At 41.7% G+C, this 14,731-nt stretch overlaps 1 protein-coding gene across 1 annotated transcript in view; it reads right to left on the bottom strand.

The window, feature by feature from the left end:
* Nucleotides 1–1,662: 1,662 nt before the first annotated feature.
* Nucleotides 1,663–14,731, bottom strand: part of MAML2 (mastermind like transcriptional coactivator 2) — a 346,273-nt gene continuing 333,204 nt past the window's right edge. The window contains exons 3-5 of the mRNA XM_044258264.1: nucleotides 14,486–14,689; nucleotides 9,156–9,270; nucleotides 1,663–5,478 (exon numbers count right to left, since the gene is read on the bottom strand). Of these exons, the coding sequence (XP_044114199.1) occupies nucleotides 4,463–5,478; nucleotides 9,156–9,270; nucleotides 14,486–14,689 (1,335 nt within the window). The 3' untranslated portion in view covers nucleotides 1,663–4,462. The remainder of the gene's footprint in view (nucleotides 5,479–9,155; nucleotides 9,271–14,485; nucleotides 14,690–14,731) is intronic.

Raw genomic sequence — 14,731 nt, 5'->3', positions numbered from 1 at the left:
GGGTTAAGCCGCTGCCTTCGGCTCAGGTCATGATCTCAGGGTCCTGGGATCGAGCCCCACATCGGGCTCTCTGCTCAGCAGGGAGCCTGCTTCCCTCTCTCTCTCTCTGCCTGCCTCTCCATCTACTTGTGATTTCTCTCTGTCAAATAAATAAATAAAATCTTTAAAAAAAAAAAAAATAAACTCACAAACGTTCATTAATACATACCCATGGCGGACACTATTCAAAGTACTAGTTTCCTCCTTCCTGGCAGGCAAAGTTTACTTTATGAAATTCTATGATCTCACAAAAAAATGACCTTTTAATATCACATTCCAGCTTTCAACCTTTAGGACTTGATTTGTATTTGGTTGGTGGGCTCATCATCGACACTGCCTGTTTGTGAACAGTCTAGTTCTAGCTTACTATGAGGAGCTCTCTCCTTCCTGTTTTAATTTGAAAGGAGATGGCTGCTTTGTGATGTAAAGTTGACTGAAAACCTGAAGATTTTCAAAAGGTTGAACAGTGATTTCTCTAGTTTAAAAATTATAACACTATTTGAGTTTTTTTGTGTGTGGTTAATTTTCTATTTAGCTTTGAAAAAAAGAAAATCAGAACTTTATAGTTGAAAAGGAATATGGAGCTATTTCAGCCCCACGTTCTCATTTTTGGGTGAGAAAACAATAGTCACAGAGACAGCAAATGGAAATAGATAAAATGTTTAAGAATTTGAATTGCGTTTGTCAACAGCATGGGAAGAAGCAGAGCTCCTGGTTCATTTGTACTTGTTTTTACTCTCATCTCTTCTCTCAAGTCTACTTCCATGGGTACATACTGGGATTCATAGACAATTTTAGAATTACATATTTCTTTCTCTTTTTTTATCAATGTTGATTTTCTTTCTTTACTATCAAACTTTCCAGAGTCACTGGACAGGGACCCTACAGAATGTCAATTTTATCATTGCTCCATGAATAAGACAAGTAAAGAGGATAATGCCACACATCCTTCTGGCAGTGGGGGGGGGGAGGGACAATGGAACTGCAGCAACATATTTCAACAGGGGAGCAAGAACCTTGGTAGGGGGGCACCTGGGTGGCTCAGTGGGTTAAGCCTCTGCCTTTGGCTCGGGTCATGATCTCAGGGTTCTGGGATGGAGCCCCTCATGGGCTCTCTGCTCAGCAGGGAGCCTGCTTCCTCCTCTCTCTCTGCCTGCTGTCTGCCTACTTGTGATCTCTATCTGTCAAGTAAATAAATTAAAAAAAAAAAAAAAAAAGACCCTCGGTAGGAACGATTCCCATCACCTCCTCCCACCTTTTTCTTAACCTCTTTGACTCTCAAGAAGGAATGTGTAAATGTGTTCCCGTGAAGCTGTGTTTACCTGGCCTTGTGTTCACTCAGACTGGCCTGAACAGACTTGGCCAGTGCCCAAGCAAAGGTCCACCATGCCTGAGGCTTAGGGAGTGTGTCTTCGGTATTTAGTGATACTGTGCATACAGGATTTTAATACAAACCTTCTAAGTGGACTAACGAACATTGAAAGGAGACTAGGCAACATTTCACTAGTAGGAGAAGCTTCCCAGAGAATAAATCTGCCCATCACTATTACTAGTTCTCTGAACTTTCTGTGATATAGCAACAATATTGTTGGTGACTGAAAGTACGATTTCATACAAGAGAACCACTTCCGAATGTTTTAAAACTATTTTTTAACACATGAAATTACACACAATACAAAATCCTTGTTTTACAAGTTGAAATCTTTACAGTCATGGGTGCAGTTACAGTAATGCAATTAGTAGTAGTGCATTCACTTAGAGCAGGGTTATTTATCTTCATTGGGCTTAGCACAAAGCCAAGAATGAATTATTTGCCTAAACTGCTTTCTATCTTTGAATAAAAAAAGAAAGAAAAATGACTTCTATCTCCTGTAATAATATGTCAGAATGATAAACAATGCCAACAATTAAGTAGTCTGGTATCTCTATAAATGGGAGATTGGATTCCAATAGCTTTTACATTGTAAATCTTAAAGTTTTAGCCACATTCTGTCTATCAAATTGTCATCATCTCAGCTTTCAGGAAAATTACATCATCTTTGGTCATAGGCTGCCAAAAAACAGAAACTATAGACTACACCATTTTTCCCCAAAGAATCCTGTATTTTAATGAATAGCTGAATAAATAGACATTAATTATGAAATTCACATTGAAATAGAAGAAAATCCAAACATTCTGATTGCTTAATCTCTTAAATTTGATAGCTACTACAAAACATACTATTTATGTTAGAGTAGAGAAAAGCTGAATCACAGGAGTGTAACTGGGAAGTGCTGGCCATTATGTACAGTAACATGGAGGAGTTATAAAATAAAAGTGTTTATATGTACATATTTTTTTGCTTTTTTTGCATGGAGAAACACTGTTTTATAAAATGGGAAAACACACAGTAGACCACATGCAACAAGGACCAATACAATGTCCACAGCAGTAGGATCAAATAAGACAAAAGAACTAAAGGTTTAAAAATAATTAGGGAGAGGAAAAAAAAAAAAGAAAAATTGAAACCTGGAATGCTTAGTTCTTGAGGTTTCAGAATAGAAATTTGTCACACAAGCCTCTTGATAGTTTTCAAAAGTTCCCACTTGACCTCTTACGGTTTAAGTGTAGAGCTAAAAATAAACCATCATATTATACAAAACTTCGTATATTAGCATACAAAAGGTAACAATTTACTTTTTGTATAAAATATAACCTTTTGATAGTATATTTATTTCACATATGTATAAATATAACCCAAAGAATATGTTTTAAGTATTACTACCAAAATATTCTTTACAAAAGTTTACAAAAGAAGTCATTTATTCATATTTACAACCTAGCACAGAAAAGATTCTGGGCCAGTGACGTTGGTATTGTGTAAAAGAAGAAGAGTGCTTCTAGACAGTTTAAGGGTTGACAGAGGACTTTGTGTAACTTTCAAAATATGATCTTTTTAGAACAGATACTGAAAGACTTAGTTATTACCAGTTAAATTACACCTGATAATTGACTATGCGGGTGTATAACTAAAAAGGCTGAAGATAACTTATGTTCTTCCGTAATGAGGAAAATGATAGTGATATTTTGCATCCATTCCAAATCAGCACACGTCCTCTCCGTCTTATAGCTGATCTGTGTGTGGGTTCTGAGGTGACAAGACTCAATAATAACTCTTTGTTTGATACAGTGCGCGGCCCTGAGGGAGAAAACCTGGATACGCAGGTCCATCTAGCATGTGGTAACGATACATCACATTAGGGAGCCAAGAATGGATACATTGCTACTGGAACGGATCACATTCTCTTTGGCTGTTCACCCAAATATGCCCAAATCAGGACAGATTGTTTTCTCTCTCAATTATGCTTTCCTTCAAACCCTGTCAAATAGATCTGTACCCAACCATACCCACCATTTCTTGTCCTGATCTTCTGTTTCTTATCTCCAATCAAAACAAGATACCTTCTTCTCTCCGTTTTCTTACAAATCAGTCTCTGGTCATCAAAATAAGCAGGGAAGACAAATCTTAATTTCACTCAACATGGGAACTAACCAGCAGGCATCATCAAAATAAGCAACACCCCAGGTTATCTGTGGCTAGATAAATCTGCTTCGTAGCCATGTTCAGTGGGATGTTTTCTTTTTGAAATAGTGAAATCTGATGCAGACAGGCATGCACCAATATTTCAGTATGATTAGGACAAGTTGTGATTGTATCTAAGACTTGGAAATGGACCCGGGAATGGGTTGTGGAAACCCAAACAAAGTTGGAGAGCTCTGCAATCTTGTCTCAGCACCGGACACGGCATGTTGCTGAAGTATGGCGTATGTGGGAAAACTGACCAAGTGAGAGGTGAATCTGGGGAAGAAACTCTATGATCCACTGGATGTTCTCTAGTTTCTCGGGCTCTCCTCTACTTGCAGCACTGTTTGGTTACTCCAAACAAACCTACAACATCCCAATCTACCCTGAACATTTTAGGAAAGCTAAAGGAAAAAACAAGAGTGGGAAGATTAAACCACACTGACTACCTATTAGAGCAAACGAAGGAATTTGTTGCTTGTCGCTGGGAACTGGTACCTCCGTATGACGTGGGGTTTAACAAGCCACAAGCTCTATTACTTTTCTTTCAGGGAGGAAAGGAGCTCAGGAAACCTATTTTACACAGCTGATTACACGTCAACATCACAGTTCTGTTTGGGCAAACTGGATACTGTATCCTGGAGTTTAGATAGGGAAGAGTGATCCCAAGATTTTACTTTCGGGTTGGAGACTTAAAACAACCATTTGAACCAAGCACTGTAGTTACTTTCTGCTTCCATGTGTAAGCTAAGGTATCTTCATATAGTCCAACTAAAAGTCAAGAGTTTGGCCTTTACAGCGTCTTTGTAAAATACTGCCTTTTAGTGTGTGGAGTTTATTAATTGTCTCCCTCTTCTCCTTTAGGAGTTGTTTCCCAAGATCTCATCAAGATTGATGTCTTTCATCCAGTCGTCATTACCAGGCTCTGTCTTCAATAAGGAATCAATGAAATCAGCATCGCTGTTCAGGGCAGGGCCCATGTTATCCGTCTGTTGGTTGAGAAAGTCAAAAGCTAAGTCACCACTGTGGTCGGTTCCTTGAAAAGCCCTGGAACTTTGGTTGGGTGAAGGGAAACTGCCTGGTGTCAGGGATGGCGACTGGCTTATGCCCGTCCTCGACTGACTCAACCCTGTGGCTGACTGGTTCAAATTAGGCAATATTTGTGTGCTGAGCTGATTGGGTCTGAGGTTCAGACTTCTCAGTGGACCCATGGTTTGTCCGTTTAATGGCTGGCTCATTTGGTTCATGGGTCTCATCTGCACCGCTGGTGTTAACTGGTTAGGAGGAGCCACTGGCCTCTGGGAAAACTGCTGGCTGCCTACTGCCTGTGGCAGGGACTGGTTTGAGGTGTAGGCTGCAGGCGTCCCTGTGGGGAAGCGGACCGCCGTGGACTTCAGGGCTTCCTGCTGTTTGGTTGTTGCTTCTTGAGAGGCCCAGTTTGGTGTTGTTGAGCTGGACGTGATCATTACATTTGACGTTCTCTGTGCTGGCATGCTGGCCATGGTATGGGTTAAATTTGGTCTTAGTTGTTGGGAATTGCTAACAGGCCCAGCTCCAAACGTGGCCACGTTATTATTATTACTTGCCCCTAAGGTAGGTTGCCGTGGCATCAGAGGGTTGTTTTGATTTGCTATCACTTGATTTGGGTTCCTCTGCTGGGTCAGCTGAGTCACTCCTGAAGGGACGCTGTACGTGCCAGGCTGACTGCAAGGCAGAGTTCCATACATCCCCATGTTCTGAACTCCTGTGGGTAACGATGGCATTCTTGTCCCATGGGAAGTAGACATGAGGCTGGAGTTCGAAGTCAAAATGGTATGTGTGGAAACTGGGTTTGCCAAAGCCTGGCTAGAGTTTAAACTCACGGTAGATGAGCCACCTGAGAAAGAGAAGATAATTATATTAGTTCATAACCACGTATTTTATAGCAATTTGCAATAACTTATCCACCCTGAAACTGTTTTCAGGTACAAAACAAATAGAAATAACCATCATGCCATCTTTTATAAAAGGAGTAAGACAGCTTTGAGAGGCAAGTATTCCCTAGGTCATCCCTTGGTCAAGATTTTATATAATATAGAGAAAAAGGCATAAAATGGCTCTAGCTTTTAGGTTTTACTTTACTACTCTTCTGGAGTCACCAAGGGGAGGTGATAGTCAACCTTTCTTTCATTTTGAATTAGCTTTATCTGTTCCAAGACCAAAGACCAGAACTTTGATTAACCAGCTGCTGTGCAGTCCAGGCTACTGGTTACCCCAGAGTCCAAATAAGAAAGTGCGGAAGAATCCTATACATGGCTGCTAGATTCTGCACCTCTGGCCTTGAACACCATGTCCAGTTATTCATCTGCATCATCCCCATTCAAGAAGCTTCCTTGAGTGACCCCCAAGTGTCCAAAGAGAAAATTCCCATCTCTTTAAACGTCTGGAATTCGGGGTGTCCATGTTCGAGTGATGATTTCCACGTGGAACGCCCTCTGCCCCAGGAGGTAGAGTTACTATTGCTTTGTTATCCACATACCACAAACCACCTTTGCTCATACCAGTTCCCTTTCATATGATGCCCTTCTTTACTCTCTGAACCCCACTTTTCCTTCAAAGCTCAGGCCAAAGTCCAAGCTCCTTCATTGAGCTTTGCCTGATACTCCAGCCTGCTCTTCCCAGTGGGATTTGCTCTTGGAAGCTTTTGTTCCGCACTTAGCTTTTGTATTGGGAAATCCATGGAATCTCAAAGTGGAACCATCAGTTGTAGGCTGCCCTTTAGGGAGGCACCACATATTGGGCAGTGATGAGTCAACATGTTAAAACCCTCCTGACTTGGGGCAATCAAAGTCATCATGGAGATTCATCTTGAGAAGCAAAAATGACATGTGAGAAAGATAAAAGTAAGGGCTTGGTAGATGATAAGTTCCATGGGGGAAAGCATTTTTGCTCGTTCGGTTCACTGTCCTATTCTCTAAGTCTAGTGGAGTGCAAAGTAGGTATTTGCTTGATATTGAATGAATGAATGAGTAAATGAGAGACTGAATTAAATATGTAACTTGGAGAAAGATACTCTTTTAAAGTACTCTCCCTGCACAGATGCAGGGAGGCCCACAGAATCAGAAATACTAAGAAACGAGAATGGGACACACATGGAAATACCAGAACAGCACTACGGAAGAAGAACATGGCTGTAGCTGTAGCTGTAGGGAAGCCTGGAACTGTTCGGGGATAACTAACATGGCATACAGCCTGACAGGCTGACGTCCTTGTTGTTTGTTTTAATATGTCTCCCACTAGACTACGGACCCCTCAAAGGCAGGAACAGTCTCTTGTATCTCCCTGTATATCCAAACTGAGCACACACCCTGCTTGATAAAGAGGGATCAGAGTCGGGTATGAGATGCTGGGATAGTAAAAAGCTGACAGACAGCTGATAAGGGTAAGCAACAGCATCTTGGTATCTACGGGTTTCATGAGAAGGGAAAGGACACTATGAAAGTGCTATGAGAAAAAAAAAATTAGAGTTTTTTTTTTTTTTAAGATTTTAAAAAATTTATTCATGAGAGACAGAGCAAGAGAGAGAGGCAGAGGGAGAAGCCGACTTCCAACGGAGCAGGAAGCCCAACATGGGACTCAATCCCAGGACCCTGGGATCATGACGTGAGCTGAAGGCAGACACTGAAGCAACTTAACCACCCAGGCACCCCAGATTTAAAGGTTTTAAAAATCATTCCCCGTAGGTGCCCTCTATTTTGACAAAATGCCCTGAGAAGGTTTACGAGGAGAGCAATAGTTTCAAACAACCACAATAGACAGAATTTCCATGAAAGTCACAAAATAGTAATCACAGTTAGTATTTAGAAGTTCCTAATATATGGTGAAAATTGTTCCATGTGCTTTTCATACATCATTTCTAATGTTAACATCTGGGCAAGGTGATTATTATTGCACTAAGATTAAAGCAGAAAATGACAAAAGGAGTTTGTGTTGTGCTTGTTGCTTATTTCATTCTCAGAAGACATGGGAAGTACAGCGCTCTGGGTACTGGTTCTTAATCCATTTGGGAACTGGCAACTGGATGCCAAGGATCCACCCTTAGGAAAAGTCCATGTGTACTGTGAAACGGACTCACAGGTGCCTACCAAGCATCCAGTCTCCCTGTCTCCCTTAGAAACAGACCCTTGATTTTGCAGCAATATGCCCAGCTGAAAAACCATATTTCCCAAGCTTCCTTGGTGATGGAGGGATCCAGATGAATACATTCTGGCTAGAAGTAGAAGTTATTAGGTAAGAGTCCAAAAAACCTACTTTATTTTTGTTTAAGATTTTATTTATTTATTTGAGAGAGAGAGAGAGAGAGCACAAGCGTGGGGAGCAGCAGAGAGAGAGAGAGGCTGCTGAGCTGAGCAGGAAGCCCGATGTGGGGCTTGATCCCAGGACCCCGAGATCACAACCTGAGCCAAAGGCAGACGCTTAACCGACTGAGTCACTCAGGTGCCCCCAAGAAGCTTCTTTTAAAAGGAGAATCTGACTCATTTGGGAGGGCGTTCTACCTTTCCCCTTCTTTCATCCTTCTACCTGGAATACGATGTGAAGAATGGTGGTGTGTTTGGTCTCAAGGCAACCCTTAGGGAGGAAACTCCACGTGAAAGAAGGTGGAGCAGAAAAACAAAAGATGCCTGGACCCCTGACAACACAGTACAGCCACCTAATCAGCCTGAGGCTGCTATCCTTGAGATTCTTTTATATGAATGGGAAAAGAAAAGCCCAAACACCCACGTTGAATTTTGTATTATATTTCCAAAACTCCGAGCTTCCCTTGAACCCACCAATAGGCTATGGTGTAAGAAGCCATGTTCCAAAGGAACTTCCATCTTGTCTTTCAGCCATGCTGAGGACAAGTGGAGATAAGTGGATCAGGCTTCATGCAAGTTCCAAGAGAGAGGAATGACTGCTTACCTTACATGATCAGGGTCAGGATACCTTGCTGGGAGGAGAACGGTCAAACCGAGGAGTTAGAAAATATTTAAGTTCTCTTGAACTCTCAGAGGTAATTTGAAGGGCAGTGAAATATGTGAATAGAGGACAAGAATCAGCAGGAAATGAAGAAAGGACTGAAAACCACTCAAGTTGATCCGAAAGTTAAATGGGAAGTTAAATGGGAACTAGTGCAGGATTCTAAGAAAGATGTTATTTCCAAATGAGGCAGAAGAGGAGGAGATGTTAAAAGCTGAATAGTTTTTTTCTTCTGCAGTTACGATTTTTACAGATTTTTTAAAAGATTTTATCTATTTATTAGAGAGAGAGAGCACGGGCAGGGGCAAGGAGCAGAGGGAGAGGGAGAAGGAGTAGCAGAAGGGAGAAGCAGAGGGAGAGGGCGTAGCAGAGGGAGAGGGAGAGGGAGAGGGAGAAGCAGAAAGAGAGAAGGAGAAACAGACTCCCCACTGAGCAGGAAGTCCAATGTGGGGCTTGATCCAGGACTCTAGGATCATGACCTGAGCCAAAGGCAGATGCTTAACTGACTGAGCCACCCAGGACTCCCTATTTTTACTGATTTTAAAGAATACTTACCAGAATATGGAGCAGCGTTTGGCTGCATATTGCCCGTGTTTCTTCTTTGGTCTTTGTAATCTGGGGGTGGCCTGGTCAAATGTCTGTTTATCTGATCCTGTGGAGCAATCTTCTCCTTGAAAACACAGATAAAAACATATTAAGTTGCATGTTTCCTTTCCCACTTGTAAACATTTATAGACTGTCATTCAAAAAAGTAAGCCTGCAAGAACAACTTTGCAGCCGTCGCTGTGAATCATACCTTATTTACTAGCGTTACTTCAGAGACGGGTCTTTTCAATTTCAATAAATTTCCTGTGAGGAAGTATAATTCCAACTTTCCTTAACACTCAGTGTGTTTTGGGTCTAGCAACTAACCTCATTTCCTTTATTTTGCAATTAGATTTCAGGGAGAGCTAAATTCCTAAGATTTTTGAGATGGTGTTTATTTTGTAGCACACCTGAGATGCTTTGGTACCTATTATTTAATTCTAGTCCCATGGAGTGTGGCAGGCATAGAAGTAGGGTTAACAGAGAAAATACAGAACACTTGGAAATTATATATTTTTATTCGTTAAATCTGGCAACCTTAGAGAGGAGGAGATGCCAGGGGATAATCTATCAGGATTGGTGGGGGCACTATACACATATTACTCAATTTTCCCCCTCTAAAATCACTCTTGAAATAGGAGTAATTATTTCCACTTAATAGATGAAGAAATGGAAGTTTCCTTAGGCCAAGTAACTTGCCAAAGATCCAAGTAGTAGAACAGAAATCGAATCCTGACTCAAACATTCTGGTCCTTTCCCTGCCACACAATACAGTATTTGCTTCCCTGTTTCTCTGTGCCCCATTTTTAAAGCACAGATGTCTCCTAGGCCCCCTTCTTTTCTTCCTTCTGGAATCAGCCACCTTTAGATCTCTAGAATAGGTGAATTTGTGAGCTAAGAGAGGAAATAGGTATGTTCTTTTTATATTTTCAATGCCTTTAGTCAAAGACCACCAGGAACACACCTGCTGGGTTTACTATTCATTGCAGCAAGGGAGAATGCACATCATGGGGGCACCCTGGGGTGCCTCAGCACTAGAGCGTTAGAGAGAACCTATCCTAGGATTTGAGTGTTGATTGGATGATTTAGGGAGGGTCTAAGAAGGCAAAGATTTGTTCTAGGTTGTAAGCTGTCAAAGTGAGGTTGGTTCTATCATTGAGTAAAGAAGCAGCCGTTGCTCACTTAGCAAAGGGGGGTGGTGGTATTTTGTGGGTTACAGAGTGACCTTGTGTCTGTATTTAGATCAAATTACGAAGTGGCCTTATTGTGTCTCATTTTATCATGGTCTCCAAGTAACCCCATCTGAGCTTGGTGTCCTATCAGATGGTTCACGTCTGACAAAAGCAAAAATGGCTCGGCTGCAAGCGTCATATCAATCTGGACTCTTATCAGTCCTTCTCATCATGGATCAGGAAGTTTTTAGAACTGCTTTACTGTAGCATTGTATGCACCCCAAAGCAACCTCATTTTCAAATTTTCAAAGATAGACTTAACTGGCATAGGTAGAAAGAGAACAATCAATAAATAGAAAACTGTGTAAAGATAGAGGGATAAATTAGATGGAGGCCACATGTGCACTGGCCAAGTTCCCAAGATCCCACTTGAACCATGTACTTCTCAGTTCCTTAAAACAACAACAAACCAAGTTCAAATTTTTGTTTCTAAGAAAAAAACTTGAAAGACTCACAGGGGTTTTGGGGCATCAAGTAATTCGCAAAAAACATGATTTTGATGAGCTAAGTGTAAATGAATCAGAAACATATGGATTACATTTCTTTTAAATATGGGTTTACAAATGAAGGAAAAAAGTGGTTGGTGAAAGTCTTTATTGTTTTGCCTAAACCCTAAATGTTTAAGAAGCAGCTTGAGATGTTCCATGAACCCAAATGCGGTGATGTTCTACCCTGACTGTTGTAAAATATTGTGCAAGCTGACAAGTTTTATTTTTTTGCCAAGTATGGGACTTTCTGAATTCTTCTCTTTTTCCAAAAGCAACTATCATTTTTTTCTTATGTCAGTAGGTGTTTCTGCTGTTTATATTGAAGTAAACAGGATTTGTGCATGGGTGCACATGCATGTGTGTATGAGAGAGAAAGAGACAGAGACAAAGATAGAGATAGAGACAGGATCAGGCTCTTGGTTTCCCCATTAAGGACTAGATCTCAAATCTGAACTTATTTTTATGTATATTCAATGTACTTACTGACTTTTTATTTCCGCGAGGGCTAAATTAGATTGTTCCGAGGGTTAACAACACATCCCTGGAAACCTGAGTTTCTTGAAGTACTTGCTCACCAGTGAGTTAGATTTAACGGCCTGGCATATGGACTGTTCATTGGAATGACTGTGTCATCCCTGCAGGCTCAGGAGTAGCGAAGACCAGACTGCAGCACGGAAGGCAGGCTGCTCCAAGTCCCATTCTATGCAAGAGGATGACCGCCCCATTCTGGCTAAGTGTAACTCAGAGGCCATCTCTGAGACTACTTCTGCGGAATGTGAAATTGAACTTCTCAACTAATGCCTCATGATCTTGGACCCAGTAATTCAACCCAATAACCTGGACCTGAAAACCCCCTATAGAAATAATCTTTGTTGTGTTTATCTGTCCTGCTTCAGTTTTGCCATCTCAAAATCTGACACGTAGATAAATCTAGGACCACCCTCATAACTCCGATCAGAAGGACTAATCCTTTACCACTGTAAAGGCTGGGTGTGGCCCCTGGCCCACAGAAGGTGCACAAAATGTGTTGGTTACCATGACGCCCATAGTCTTACATATGATTCGACTCATCTTTCCTCTTTGTGCTTCATTGGTGAGAGAATAACAGGGAGTAAGGATGACGCACTTTCGTGAGAAAATGTCTCAATTTAGGCGCCTTTCTGGCCTTGCCAACTGACTGGAAATGACTACAAAGCATATGCTAATGTAAAGCCATATCAAAGACTGTTTCTTCCTGGATATGCTAACAAGCACAGGCACCCTCAATGGCGTCCAAACAAAGAGAAATGTGAATGGTTTATAAAAATCGCAAAAACAGCAGTCCCATTTCTCATCCACTGCCCTTTGCACCTGTCTCAGTGGTGACTCAACCGGGGCCCAAGGAGAGTTCAGCCAGTGCCAGGACATGATCCTCGGGACACATCTCCTTGCCTTTGAATCAGAGCTGAAAATCCAGAAATTCAACCTCTGCGTGTTGTAATTCAACACATGAGAAGGACTGATGGGAACAATGAGAGTCAGTCTTAGATTGTATGTTTTTCTCTCCTGCTGCCTTTGTTTCTAAGCTATTTAATTGACAAAGATTAAAAAAAAAAAAAAAAGGGAGGGACTTGGTGGGACAGCTGGAGTTTCCAGAATTACAGAAGACTTATAGAAGGAACTGGTTGTGTTGATTTGTGATCTAGTCCGTGGCACCCCTACCCCTTATGGCAGTACTCAAGGTCATCAGTAAGTTAATTGCTCACTATTCCTTATTTGTCCCTCACTATTTCTTCTCACCTACTCTAGACCCCGAAATTATTCCGTTTGTCATTCCTTAAAATTAATGAATGATTATGTTACTATTTATACTATTTTATTTTTTCAGTGTTCCAAAATTCATTATTTACGCACCACACCCAGTGCTCCATGCAATTCATGCCCTCCATAATGCCCACCATGAGACTCACCCAACCCCCCACCCTCTTCCGTCTCCAAAACCCTCAGTCTGTTTCTCAGAGCCCACAATCTCTCCTGGTTTGTCTCCCCTTCCTATATCCCCCCATTCATTGTGAATTAAATATTTCAGAATTTAATCTCAAACCCATCAATAAATACACACCTGGGCTGGACCTTTTGTTGTCTAGCCCCTCCTCACCTACTCTACCCATCAGAATCCTGCAGTCTTCAAGGTCAAAGTCAAAGTCAAATTGTACCTCTTCTGGGAGACTACCCTTAATCTCTCCAGGCTGGATGATATCTTTGCTCAATTACCTTTCCTCTTACTCTGTTCATACTTTATTGTAATGCAAATCTAAGTTTGGTGCTTCTTTGTTTCAAATCCTTAAAATCCCTGCCATTGCTTTTCAGACAATGTAAATTTATCAAGCTCTGGCCTCTCCTCTCTGGCCTCCTTGCCAATTATTTTCCTAATCCTCTACTGCCATCTACTATATCACATGCAGTATACGTTATCGTCCCCGAGTCTTTGAATATGCTGGTTCTTCTGGCCTGAAAGCTCCCCTGCTCTTTACCCCATCACCTACTTCACCTTCAGATCCTCAGTAGATAAAACCTCCTCTTTGAAGAGAGAGGAGGTTTTCTAGTATTTTTAGTATTTGCCACATCACAGCATTTAATCACCTGCCTTTTGCCTATTTATTTCACATCCCTGTGGGCTCTATGCTCCTTAAGGACAAAGGCAGGGTCTCTTTTATTTATAGCCATTAATATTTACCGAATGAATGATAGCACCCATCACACCCTAGATTTCTGACTTTTACTACAAAGCTCCTTGAGTATAAACATTTTTTATTTTGTTTGTCACATCTCTGTGTACCTTGACTCTGTCAACCTGGAGATGGCTAACTCTGCCCCCTTTTCCTTTCATTTGACCAAACTGTCTGAAGGGAGAGAATGAAACCTGGAGAACTCAGCGTTCGGAGGCTGGAGGGGTTTGAATCTGTGCCCGATGGTATGTCTGAGGACACGGTGGGGAAAGCAGATTACAGTGAAGCCTGGCTAGAGCTTGGGTCCTGCGGGGAAAGAACCACCTTGCCTTTCTTTAAGGTCACTTAACTATGCTGAAAGCTGGAAACAGATCCTCAGTTTTCTTTAAAAACATCCCCCCTTCTGTGATGCTTTATTTTGGAAGCCAAATCTTAAGTTTTGAAACTCCATGCTGGCTTTTACAACTGTTTTAGAAATTCCTTTTACCTCTAAAATCAGTTTGGATTCAAGTTAGTTAAAGTTCTGTCCCCGATTTCTGCCCCTCAGGGCTGCAGCATAAAAATGGCTCCTTTTGCCTGATCCAAATACTCATGTTGGTGGTTCTTAACATTCCTGGGCTGGGCAGGGCTAGTTAGGTGGGGTGCCATGCATTCCAACTGTCCAGCAGCTGGTAAATCAAGTGCTTTTTTATTTTTTTTCCCCGCAGCACGATAACTTACGTATAGAATTCCCTTTTCTTATAGCCAGGACTCTCTCCTTGCTCTCATCGAAGTAGGCACAGAGAAAAGGGCAGTGACCAGAAAGGGGAAATAATGAATTCCCCCTGTTAGGTCAATAGGTATGTGCAGTAGACATTAGGAGAGAGTTTTACCGTATCAACCAGCATCTGCTGCTGTAGGAGAAGCTGCTGTTTCCGCTCCATGATCGGCCTCTGTAGACCCTGTTTCTTTCCCATCAATTGCTGATTCAACAGTGATGACTGGGAGTTCATGTAACCACTTCCGGTGTTTGGATTTGAGCAGGGGTTGGGACTTGGACTGGGGCCTGTGTTCTGGCCGACCACAGAGTGTTGATCCTAAAGAAGAGAAGGAGGAGGTAGGGGAAGCTACTGTGAATT

This window comes from Neovison vison, chromosome 7 (genome assembly GCF_020171115.1).
Source record: "Neovison vison isolate M4711 chromosome 7, ASM_NN_V1, whole genome shotgun sequence".
NCBI classification, from domain to species: domain Eukaryota; kingdom Metazoa; phylum Chordata; class Mammalia; order Carnivora; family Mustelidae; genus Neogale; species Neogale vison.
This window is presented reverse-complemented; position numbering and strand designations above follow the sequence as displayed.